Below are 12,588 nucleotides of genomic sequence, written 5' to 3' on the forward strand. Positions count from 1 at the left end.
TTGTATTGGTCATTATAAGGCTGCTTTCACACTAGCGTTCGCTGGTCCGCTCGTGAGTTCCGTTTGAAGGAGCTCACGAGCGGACCCGAACGCAGCCGTCCAGCCCTGATGCAGTCTGAATGGAGGCGGATCCGCTCAGACTGCATCAGTCTGGCGGCGTTCAGCCTCCGCTCCGCTCGCCTCCGCACGGACAGGCGGACAGCTGAACGCTGCTTGCAGCGTTCGGGTGTCCGCCTGGCCGTGCGGATCCGTCCAGACTTTCAATGTAAGTCAATGGGGACGGATCCGTTTGAAGATGCCACAATGTGGCTCAATCTTCAAGCGGATCCGTCCCCCATTGACTTTACATTGAAAGTCTGGACGGATCCGTACTAGGCTATTTTCACACTTAGCTGTTCTATGCTAAAAATAATGCAGACGGATCCGTTCTGAACGGAGCCTCCGTCTGCATTATTATGAGCGGATCCGTTCAGAACGGATCCGCCCGAACGCTAGTGTGAAAGTAGCCTAAGATGCTCTTCTTAATCGGTACTAGTATAACGGTTTTATAACCCTGTTGTGGACCGAGTAGCAATGTAATGACAAAGTACAAAAATGAGAACTTGCGTGTCCAAGAGGAGATGAATATGCCTCCATTGGTAAATGGCCCGCTCTGGTAGATGGAGAGGTCCGATTCATGGAGGGCTGAAGATGCTGCTGCGCAGGAGTCCCGGCGTGACCGCTATCCAGATGAAGACGCGGCCGCGTCTGGGAAGCGGCGTCTGTGCTTAATAAGCACGACTTCCGGGTATGACGCACCGGCACGTGACCGCAACGCAGCGGTCACGTGACTCCCAGTGACGTCTCGGAGGCCGGACCCACAGCATGTACAGGCCGCTGAAGAGAGGCGGCTATTGCAGTGCGATCATCGGATCGCTGAACTGGTGTGACCTCCTACCACTAACAGAAGTTAATGTACGGAGGCCCCTGTGTGAGAACATGGTCCCGCAGGGACACAGAAGGGCCACCACATTGATTTATGCATCAATCATATCATTACTACGCATATACACTTTAGATCAAGTTGAGATCTAATAGGTGATCTATTTTATATATTATAGATATAGGAGAGGTAATGAAATAAAGAGATTATAGTATCATATATATTAATCATCACCTAGGTCCTAGTAATATTATATAATCGGCTAGTGCTAGGACATCTTGAGTCGCTATTGGTCCCTAATTAAAACAGATCCAGACCTCACGCATGTCCTACCAGAAAATCCTTCTATCACATTTCGACGAGGACGTAGTATAGGGGATACTTTGGTTCATAGCCATCTGGACCCTCCGCTATCTAACACATGGCTTACAAATAGACAAGTAGGCACCTTCAGGTGTGGCAAATGTAAAGCGTGTAGCTTCCTATCCCCAGGCAATACATTTCAGAACAGCTCTAACGATAAAACATTTCACGTCCGTAGCTTCGCCAATTGCAATACCATGGGTGTGATTTATATGGCCACATGCATTTGTGGTTTGAAATACATAGGAAAGACAAAAAGATCGTTCAAAATAAGGGTCCTGGAACACATTGGAGACATCCGCAAAAGACGTGATAAACCAATCTCCCGCCATGTATGGACACACCACGCCGGGAATATTGAGGGTGTTCTATTCTCAGTGATCGAGGCACTTAAACCTACAACTAGAAAAGGAGATATAGACAAACTCCTTAAACAAAAAGAGTCTAAATGGATTTTTAGGCTTAATACTGTTACACCGGCCGGACTAAATGAACAAATTGATTTTGCGTGTTTCCTATGAAGAGGTCAATAAAATATATATTTTTTTCAATACTGGTAACCCTAGACCAGTGGTATTATACCAGCTAATTATACAGAGAACAACATTCTCTATATTCATCAATATACTGTAAATTTATTATTTAGGACCCTTATTCTGAACGACAGTCTCTAAATAAATATATGATGGAGCACTAGCCGATTATATAATATTACTAGGACCTAGGTGATGATTAATATATATGATACTATAATCTCTTTATTTCATTACCTCTCCTATATCTATAATATATAAAATAGATCACCTATTAGATCTCAACTTGATCTAAAGTATATATGCGTAGTAATGATATGATTGATGCATAAATCAATGTGGTGGCCCTTCTGTGTCCCTGCGGGACCATGTTCTCACACAGGGGCCTCCGTACATTAACTTCTGTTAGTGGTAGGAGGTCACACCAGTTCAGCGATCCGATGATCGCACTGCAATAGCCGCCTCTCTTCAGCGGCCTGTACATGCTGTGGGTCCGGCCTCCGAGACGTCACTGGGAGTCACGTGACCGCTGCGTTGCGGTCACGTGCCGGTGCGTCATACCCGGAAGTCGTGCTTATTAAGCACAGACGCCACTTCCCAGACGCGGCCGCGTCTTCATCTGGATAGCGGTCACGCCGGGACTCCTGCGCAGCAGCATCTTCAGCCCTCCATGAATCGGACCTCTCCATCTACCAGAGCAGGCCATTTACCAATGGAGGCATATTCATCTCCTCTTGGACACGCAAGTTCTCATTTTTGTACTTTGTCATTACATTGCTACTCGGTCCACAACAGGGTTATAAAACCGTTATACTAGTACCGATTAAGAAGAGCATCTTATAATGACCAATACAACTTGTTGATATATTGCCAGTACAAAAATTGGGACTTTATTATCTATGCAACTAGATGGGATAGGGGAACTGCTATATATATTAATGTACCTAACCACCTTATCCCTATACTGCGCCAAGAAGAGACCGTTGTTAAATGCGGGTAGACTCTCAGGTACTTCTGTACTTAACTTTCTAGCTCTATCTATATCTAGAAGAGATTGCTATCATTTGCTACACCAGCATTGCTGTTTATTAATATTCCGACAAATCTATTGAATGGAGGAGAGGATTTGTGACACTATAGTGATTGTTCTTCCGCTAATTGTGTGATTAGCTATATATCATCACCTCCTCCAGCTGTACTGTTTGGCATACCTCCTGCCTCTCCCCATAACTGGAGTCTCGCATATTATATTTCCAAACAAATAACTATCTATAACTAAGTGACCGATGCATCAAGCTACACTTAACTATATTGTAGTCACTTAATTAGTACTTTTTTCTTTGTTATTTTGCTGCTTTTGTGTTTTGGTGTTACACACCCCGTGTGCTATTTTGGTTTTTTTGTCCCCTGAGGAGCCCAACATCAACAGGGCGAAACGCGTTGGGACTTTCTATACAAACATGTCATAATCACACACTGTCTTTGTCATTGTTTACCCCCACCATATGGGGGATGGGGTGTTATATGTATAAATAAAGTATTTTTTATTTTTTTTGGCACACCTGTAGACTAGTACTGGCCTCCCGATAGGATCATTATCATCTGTCACCTATATCAGGGCCCTCCAGGGTATTACAGGAGGTACGAGATACGGGATCGCCCCTATCGGGGCGGCCATTCCGTTTTCAGGCAGGGCCACAATTTATAGGGGAAAACATTAGGGATATTGCCCCTATATACTATTCACTTGATCTCCTACAACCAAGAAGACAAGTGAGATAGATTTCTATTTACTTTACCCTTTTTTTGTTTGTTTATGCATTTGTTATATTATATGGGTCGTAAATTTTAAATACAAATATTAAAAGTGAAGCTTTAGAATTAACGGTTATTCTGTGACACCCGATTGTAATTTGACCTAATTCTATTATAGTCCCTTGAACAGGGTTTTTGTTCAGTCTGTGAATCCCGCTTACATAAATCATCAGGAGGAAACAAAATCAGTTTTCCTCATGAAAGAAGCAGATTTGTTGTTCCAAAATCTGGAGCGGAATGTCAGTCATATTTCTGCTCTCTACATAAGAGACAAGGAGAACTTCCAGGCAGACTTCCTGAGCCTTCATCAGCTGAGACAGGGGGAGTGGTCTCTGAACCCTTCCGTTTTTTTTTAGGAGATCGACGGATGGGGACCCCCACAGCCTGACTATCTTTTTGCCACCAGAATAAACAGAAAGGTGGAGCGGTTTTGCTCTCTCAACCCAAGAGAATTCCCAGATGGGGTGGATGCTCTTCTTCAGAAATGGGTTTTCCCCCTTAAGCTATGCTTTTCCTCCGTTTCAGCTTATTCCACTAGTTCAGACACGTAAGAGTGATTATGATAGCCCCTTCTGGCCGAGAAGGGCATGGTTCTCTTTCCTGAGGACCATGTCAATAACAGTCCCCTGGATTCTTCCAGAGCTCCCGGAACTTCTGATACAGGGCCCAGTTTGTCAACCAAATATCAGGGGCCTACACCTTACGGCCTGGAATTTGAAAGGTCCTTATTAATTAGACAAGGGTTTCTGAAGCTCTAGTATCCAACTTACTAAAAAGTAGGAAAGCTGTAACAGTTTCCATCTATGCTAGGGTTTGGAAAAAAAATTCATAGAATTTTCGGGGATCAAGGCAGGTTCTTTGCCCTCTGGTACTTCGGTCATTCAGATCCTGGAGTTTCTCCTCTGGGGTTAGCAAAGAACACTCAAAGTTCAGGTTTCAGCCCCGTCAGCCCTCTTTGGTCTAAATGTTGCTATTGATCCCTGGGTGGTAAGGTTCTTTAAAGCAGTGGACAGAATTATTCTGGTTAAGGCGCCCAGGATTCTCCGGTGGAATCTAAATCTAGTATTAAATGCTTTGACTAGGCCTCCCTTTTAACCATTGACCCTCTTGTTCAGTAAAGCTCCATACCTGTAAGTTAGTCCTATTGGTAGCTTTAACCTTTGCGAGAAGGGGCTGCGAGATTCAGGATCTCTCTATCAATCTTCCCTTTACGTACATCCTGGATGATCGGTAAAAAGGAAGGATCTGGTCTAAGAACTACCCTAAGGTTCCTTCCAAATGCAATAGACTCCAGGAGATAGTCCTTCCAACTTTTTTTTTTATAAACCCAAAAACTAGGAGGAAAGAGTTTTCCACTCCCTGGATGTTAGGAGATAGCAAAAAGAGAACAAATAGCGTCCTCTGCGCTATTTGTTCTCTTTTCTGGCATAAATAAGGGCAAAGTAGCAATAAAGAGTTCACTAGCCAAATGGATTAGGACAGTTATTTCCCCTGGCTTACACATCTTGTGGAAGTTCTCCTCCTCTTTCTATGAAAGTACACTCTACTCGCACAGTCTCTACCTCATGGGCTGAAAGAGCTAATGTTTCTATTGAGCAAATTTGTAAGGCTGCCACGTGGTCTTCTCCTACCGTCGCTATCGGCTCCAACTGAATTCTGCCTCTGATCTTCTGTTTGGTAAGAAGGTTCTGCAAGTGGTGTTAGATTAACTAACCTAGGGTGGAGTCACTCTCACGCTCTGTAAACCACTGAGGTGGGAGAGGGTCCACCTTTTTATTCTGCAGGTTTCCTGTCCCTGGGGGCAGATCCTCCCTCTCTGTGGTGAGTCTGGAAATCAGATTACCGGTTAGTGTAATCATCATTTTCAGTGATGTTTTTCTGCACTTTTTTTTGTCCTGGCATCCTTTGCCCCAGCTCTTTTTTATTGTGTCTTTTTATGGTAAAAACACCAGCTCCAGATGTTATTTGAAGGTCTATGGAAAATGTGAAATGCAGACCACACGTGCTTTTTTTGGTGCTGGCGAGTGTTTCTTAAAATTAGGTGGTTTTTTTGAAACTATGCCAGAAAGACACACTTTAGAAAAAAAATAAAAGAGCAACAAAAGGACCTCTTAATGGGGGAAATTTATCAAAACTAGGGGAATGTATCAAAACTGGTATAAAGGAAAACTGGCTTAGTTGCCCATGAAAACAATCAGATTCCACTTTTAATTTTCCAAATGAGCTTTGAAAAATGAAAAGGTGGAATCTGATTGGTTGCTATGGGCAAATAAGCCAGTTTTCCTTTACACCAGTGTTGGTAAACCTCCCCCAATGTTCTCAGTTATTACATAATCAAAAAAAGACAAGGAAATTACGAAGAATGGATGGCTCCCTGTACAGATTAACATTAATGGGCTAAGTAGTAGAATCAAATAGTGCTTTTTTTTATTACTTTAAGAATCATGGCAGTTTACAAAAACATTAAAAATATGCAGCAACCAGTGCTAAACTCTACAGAGATACAAATTAAAAAGACAACCAAGTCAAGACTTGAGGCAGATTGATTTTTTTTTTTATCAAGTTTTAAAGAGTCAAGTTAACAGGACCCAAACTCCTCTATCCACTTTTCATATTTTTCAATGTCTGAGGCACACACCGATTTGGATACTTTTTTCAAAGCCATTTCAAAGTCTTCCATTGTAGTTGGCATGTGCATGTCATCTCTTGAAAGATTGCGGATCTCTTCTGGTGTTAAACCCTCAATGCGCCTTCTCATCGCCATCAAAGAAGCATCTCTGTGGAGATACATGCATTCATATGGTAAACTACATGTAAAGAAGTTCTTATTTCAAGTATATGACTGATACATGAATACTTTTATTCCTATAGGGTCCCAGTAAGCCAGTGGGCAAGTTTGTAGTGGAGTTCTCCACTCAATAAAAGGCTTTACACAAATGTATACATATTATATCGTTTTGTCAGTTGACATTCTAAATATTTCTTTACCACTAAAGACCTGTCACCTCTCCTGACATGTCTTATTGTAGCTACATGCGTTCCCATGTAATAACACGGGAGCATGTATTCATATGACTTTATGTTGTGTCATTCCTCTATTATTCATAAAAGGTCCAACTGGGGGCGTGTGTCTGCCCAGTCTTCCCCTGGCAGCACTGACTGGATAGTGTCAGACTGTGCAGGGACATGCCACCAATTGGTTACACGCAGTTGGGCCATTTTTAAAGACTGTTAGTAATTCATTCATAAAAACACGTCAGGAGTGGCGACAGGTCCTCTTTAAATCTAATTTCAGTGTTAAAGAGGACCTGACACCTCTTCTGACATGCCTGTTTTAATAGCTCCATGCATTCCACATGTAATACCAATTATAGAGCATCTATTCTTATGGCTCTATGTTGTGCCATTCCTTTTTTATTTGCACTAGAAGTTATGAATTAATTTCTATTAGCCTTCAGTAAGGGTACAGAGAGGTAACCAGTGGGGGTGGTGTACCTGCACAGACTGACTCCAATCAGTGATGCCATTTTCAGTCTATGCAGGTACCCCCCCCCCCCCCCCCAACTGGTTACCTCCCCTCTGTACCCTTACTGAAGGCTAATAGCAATTCATTCATAACTTCTAGTAGAAATAATAAAGGAATGGCACAACCGAGCCATAAGACTAGATGTTACAGAATGGTTTTTACATGGGGAATGCAAGAAGCTTTTAAAACAGGCATGTCAGGAGTGGTGAAAGGTCATGTTGGGTGTCTTGACAGCAGCTATTTTAGGGCTCTTTCACACTTGCATTCTTTTGTTCCGGCATAGAGTTCCGTCGTCGGGGCTCTATGCCGGAAGAATCCTGATCAGGATTATCCCCATGCATTCTGAATGGAGAGAAATCCGTTCAGGATGCATCAGGATGTCTTCAGTTCAGGACCGGAACGTTTTTGGCCGGAGAAAATACCGCAGCATGCTGCGCTTTTTGCTCCGGCCAAAAATCCTGAATACTTGCCGCAAGGCCGGATCCGGAATTAATGCCCATTGAAAGGCATTCACCCGGATCCAGCCTTAACCTAAACGTCGTTTCGGCGCATTGCCGGATCCGACGTTTAGCTTTTTCTGAATGGTTACCATGGCTGCCGGGACGCTAAAGTCCTGGCAGCCATGGTAAAGTGTAGTGGGGAGCGGGGGAGCAGTATACTTACCGTCCGTGCGGCTCCCGGGGCGCTTCAGAGTGACGTCAGGGCACCCCACGCGCATGGATGACGTGATCGCATGGCATGTCATCCATGCGCATGGGGCGCTGACGTAATTCTGGAGTGCCCTGGGAGCCCCCCGGACGGTAAGTATACTGCTCCCCCGCTCCCCACTACTATTATGGCAACCAGGACTTTAATAGCGTCCTGGCTGCCATAGTAACACTGAACGCATTTTGAAGACGGATCAGTCTTCAAATGCTCTCAGTTCACTTGCGTTTTTCCGGATCCGGCGTGTAATTCCGGCAAATGGAGTACACGACGGATCCGGACAACGAAAGTGTGAAAGAGCCCTAAGACTTACTTTATGCACTATAACTGTGCACAATTTAAACACATTGTGTCAAACAAATAATAAATGTGTTGCAAAGGATGCAAGCCAGTTTTTGGCAAATTTAGCTTAGTACATCCCCCCCCCCCCCCACTTCTTTGGAAGACATACCTGCATACATTGGTAATATCTGCTCCAGAATAACCATCCATATTTTCCGCTATGGTTTCAATGTCAACATCATCAGCTAACTCCAACTCCTTAATGTTTATTCTTAATAGCTCTCCTCTGCCTTTAGCTGGGAAGGAAATAACACAATTACCCATTAAAGGGGTTGTCCAGCTTTTTGGAGTGGTATGGAGTAAGGGAGTATGATTTTTTTTTTTTTATAATTTTTTTCATCAACAGGTACAATAATTTGATGTTGATAGCTAAAGTCCAACCCCTTCAAGAGGCAGATTTTTGATCATTGATATGGTTAACAAACAGTTTTTCTTTTAGATAATGTACTTATAGGTGTTCCTTATACACAAAGTATTTTTTTTCTTCATAATGGTTTTATGGAAATTTTCGTTAAAAGGGACATTTCCAGGACGTCCTCCATGACAGCATACATGGAGGATGTCCTTTATACCTCTAACGGGACAAGAAGCACAGAGAGGTTAAAAGCCCCTCCCTCTCCTCCAATGCCAGTGTTCTTCCTGTCCCCTTAGGTTGGGAGTAACAGGGAGGTTCTCTGTCTATTTTAAAGGCCCAGATTGGATCGGGGGGGTCCTGCCTCTCCTTCCTTTCTATTCTTGGGCCGGGCTAGCACCCCTCAAGGTGGGGTTTCCTGGTCTTACCAGTACCCATGAAGGCCGCCGGGTCTGGTTGCGATGTCCCGCTTCCTCCTACGTTGGAGTCTCTCGGCTTCGCGCGGCGCTTCCTCCGGTGGCTCCACATGTTTGTGCGTTGCCATGTTGGAGGCGGGCCCCGGCTTGCATTCCAGTGTAGGAGCGCGCCTGTAAAAGTCCTCTCGTGAGATTCGGCGAGAGGACGGACAGGCCTGGGTAAGCAAGCAATGGATCCCATTCTGAAGGCTGATCCATTCTAGGATTGCCAGTCACACGCTAGGAAGGCGCAGATTAATGGCGGCAGGAGGCAGGACTATAAAATCGGATAGGAGATCAGTGTTGTGTATCTCTCTCCATGGAAGGTACCCAGGGGCATATAAATTATATCTATATATGACCCTGTCTGATGAACAACTTCTGTCCACATAGAAAGCAGTATTTTCTTATGTAATATCAGGATGATAAAGAGATTCATAAAACACCATCTGAACAAAGAGTTAAAAGATTTACTACGTGTAATAAGAAGCTGGTGGATTCCTACGCTAAGCAACTTTGCTGATCCTTACAAGTTTATTAATACAAGAGAAACAACCATCTTTGCTATCTGAAATTACAAAAATCATTAAATTAATACCAAAATCTGAACCACTATCTCAGGCTAAAAGACCTAGAGTGGATATAGACTCAGATTCAGAGGAAGAATCTGTTTATAATAGATCGGAAGGAGAGATCGATGATGATATTGCTTCTGGTCCGGCGGAATAGGGGAGGAAAATCTTCCCTGAAGATTTAGACTCTTATTTCCGCAGTCCGTCAAACAATGAATATTGAAAAGGTGGCTCAGCCTCGTTCTATTCAGGATGAAATGTTTGGGGGGACTTAAAGCAAGAAGGAAGTCTCTCCTTTCTGTTAATGAAGATTTAAAGTCCCTCATTTTGGAGGAATGGGAGGAAGCGGGAAAAAAAGCTGTATATATCTCGTGAATTTAAAAACCATTTAGCCTTTAATGCTGAAGATACAAAACTATGGGTAGAGTCCCCAAAAACAGACATACCTATTGCAAAAGTAACTCCTTGCCCTTTGAAGATTCCTCGTGGTTAAAATATGCTATGGATGGAAAAATGTATGGTCTTCTTAAAAAATCCTGGGAAGCATTTTATGCATTAATCAACACAAATATTGATGCTACCTCAGTGTCTCGTTCACTTTTTTTGTGGCTCTCCCAGCTTGAGAACCATTTAAAAATGAAAACCCCAAAAGGAAAAAATTTTAGAGTCCATTCCACTATTGAAGATGGCGTCCAGAGGCAGCTCTCTATCTAACACATCCAGACGAGCATTTTGGCTTAAGATATTCCGTCTAAAAACAAGCTGTCCAGCCTCTCTCGCTTAGGGTGGATCATCAACCTAAAAAGTTCAAACCTAGTTCCAGAAACTAGGAAGTTTTTCTTAGGTACACTTTTGGATTCAGAGAAACAACGGTCATTCTTTTCAACAGAAAAACAAGTAAAAATGTGCCAGGAAATCTCCTTATTCCAGAAGAAAAAGGTCTGGTCCGCCATGAAAATCCTGGGATTAATGACATCTTGCATTTCCATGGTCTCCTGGAATCAGTCCCACTCAAGACCCCTGCAGAAGACAATACTGACTTGCTGGAAACGGGATCTGAAGACTTTAGATAAAAAGCTCCTCATCCCGGACTCTCTAATCCGGAGTCTTTCATGGTGGAAAGTTCCAGAGAATCTTTCGTTAGGAATTCCTTGGACTTCAGAACCTCAAATTATAGTGACAACAGATGCCAGCAAGTCAGACTGAGGCGCCCAGATACAAGACGCTTACTTCCAGGGCCACTGGGATCACAAAATCTCCCAGAAATCATAAAATTTCCAGGAGTTAAAAGTAGTCTTGGAGACCTCTCTAAACTCAGAAGATCTACTACAAGGTCACCATGTTCGAATTCTCTCGGGCAACAATGTAACAGAAAAATGTTCTGTCAATATCAGCAGTCCACCTGAACGGGGAACAAAAGGTTACCGCAGACTTTTTAAGCAGACACACCACACAACCAGGGGAGTGGTATCTCAAGAAGGAAACTTTTCCTCTACTTTGCAGGGAGGGGGCTTTTAACCTCTGTGTTTCCTGTTCCTTTAGCGGTATAAAGGACATCCTCCATGTGTGCTGTCATGTCGGACTTCTGAAAAGGTATTTACCGATAAGACTAAATTATGTTTTCCATTAGAAAGGGGTATTGTTTTTTTTAATGAATATTGAGTTTAAAATTTTTTATTTTTTATTTGACAGCGGTTTCTATTTTTCACTTTGGCAGTACTAAGCCTTTAAAAATATATTGTTCTTCTCTAGCAGAGATCAGCAAAAAATAAGGGACAGGCTAGTTCTCAGTTCATGACATTGCTATACAGGGAAGAGATGATCTCCAAGTTAATAAATGCACCAACTTGGCAAGCAATCATTGCAAAGGAACTGTTCCTTCTTGATAATTGTCTGCTCATCAGAAGGGTGAGTTTTGCACGGGCCAATTATTGGGAATAAAGGATGTATTAGAACTGCAGATTAATTGAGACAATTGTCAGAAGGGAAGCGTTCCTTTCCTGGCAATTGCATGCTCGTTAGCAGAGGAGACCACTGCTATCACATCCAGCGATCTCCTCAACAGTATGGAGAGGAGCGATCGATAATGCCATCGCTTGTCTCCATACTGACTAGTTGTTTGCCGGCAGCAGACCGTGATCAAACAGCATAATCAGCTGCTGGCATACAATGAATTTTAAACATGCTGAAAGATTCCAATTACCCGATGAATGTGCATTTGCTCGATCAGGTAATCAGCGGCAATATTAGGCTGCTTTCAGACGAGCGAGTGTCACACTGCAGACTCGTAGTGCAGCCCCCCGTCCTGTACTTCCAGCACCGATATTGATTTATGATGCTATGCAAACCTTAGAGGCCTGGAATATATTGTATAACACTGACATAATGCTGTCATTGTTATCCAATACATTCCAGAACTGTAAGGGTTACACATGATCATAAATCAAGAGGGGTGCCTCCGCGGGAAGGGCACCGCGAGGGCGCTACCGCGGGAAGGGCGCCGCGAGGGGCGCTACCGCGGGAAGGGCGCATTTTTTTTTTGGCGACTAAATATTTCAGCTCACATTTTTTTTGGGGCGACTAAATATTTCAGCTCAGTAGCCAATGGCTCCTAGGCATTTTTTTTTGTCTGGAGCACTGCATATTGGGCATCACCAAGTCCGTATCGACTGGCTCTAAAAATATCACATGAGGGGGTGTGGCCAACTGCCGTTATGGCTGGACGCATCTAAGAGCAGCTCCGGCTCCCAACTTTCCGAATCTTGACCTGAAAGGTATCCCTGGGTCCACAGAAGTGCCAGAACAGAATCATGAGCCCCAGCAAAGCGCAGATGGCGGCGGAGCATCTTAAAGAATTTGCCAGACAAGACGCCCAACATGGCGCTGCAGCTCCCTCACCAACACGTGCGACCAGCACCAGGACCCAGGCGGCACAGCAGCCACATTCCGGAATTTACCCTGCAAACCTCACACCAACAACTAATGGCGGCCAGACCTGGGTGC

General features: G+C 43.7%; 1 protein-coding gene across 3 annotated transcripts in view; it reads right to left on the reverse strand.

Annotated features, from left to right (window-relative positions):
- Positions 1 to 6,038: 6,038 nt before the first annotated feature.
- Positions 6,039 to 12,588, reverse strand: part of KATNA1 (katanin catalytic subunit A1) — a 65,100-nt gene continuing 58,550 nt past the window's right edge. For all 3 annotated transcript variants that reach the window (XM_044289579.1, XM_044289580.1, XM_044289581.1), the window contains exons 10-11: positions 8,316 to 8,442; positions 6,039 to 6,410 (exon numbers count right to left, since the gene is read on the reverse strand). In XM_044289579.1, the coding sequence (XP_044145514.1) occupies positions 6,212 to 6,410; positions 8,316 to 8,442 (326 nt within the window). In that variant the 3' untranslated portion in view covers positions 6,039 to 6,211. The remainder of the gene's footprint in view (positions 6,411 to 8,315; positions 8,443 to 12,588) is intronic.

Source organism: Bufo gargarizans, chromosome 4 (assembly GCF_014858855.1).
Source record: "Bufo gargarizans isolate SCDJY-AF-19 chromosome 4, ASM1485885v1, whole genome shotgun sequence".
Taxonomy (NCBI): domain Eukaryota; kingdom Metazoa; phylum Chordata; class Amphibia; order Anura; family Bufonidae; genus Bufo; species Bufo gargarizans.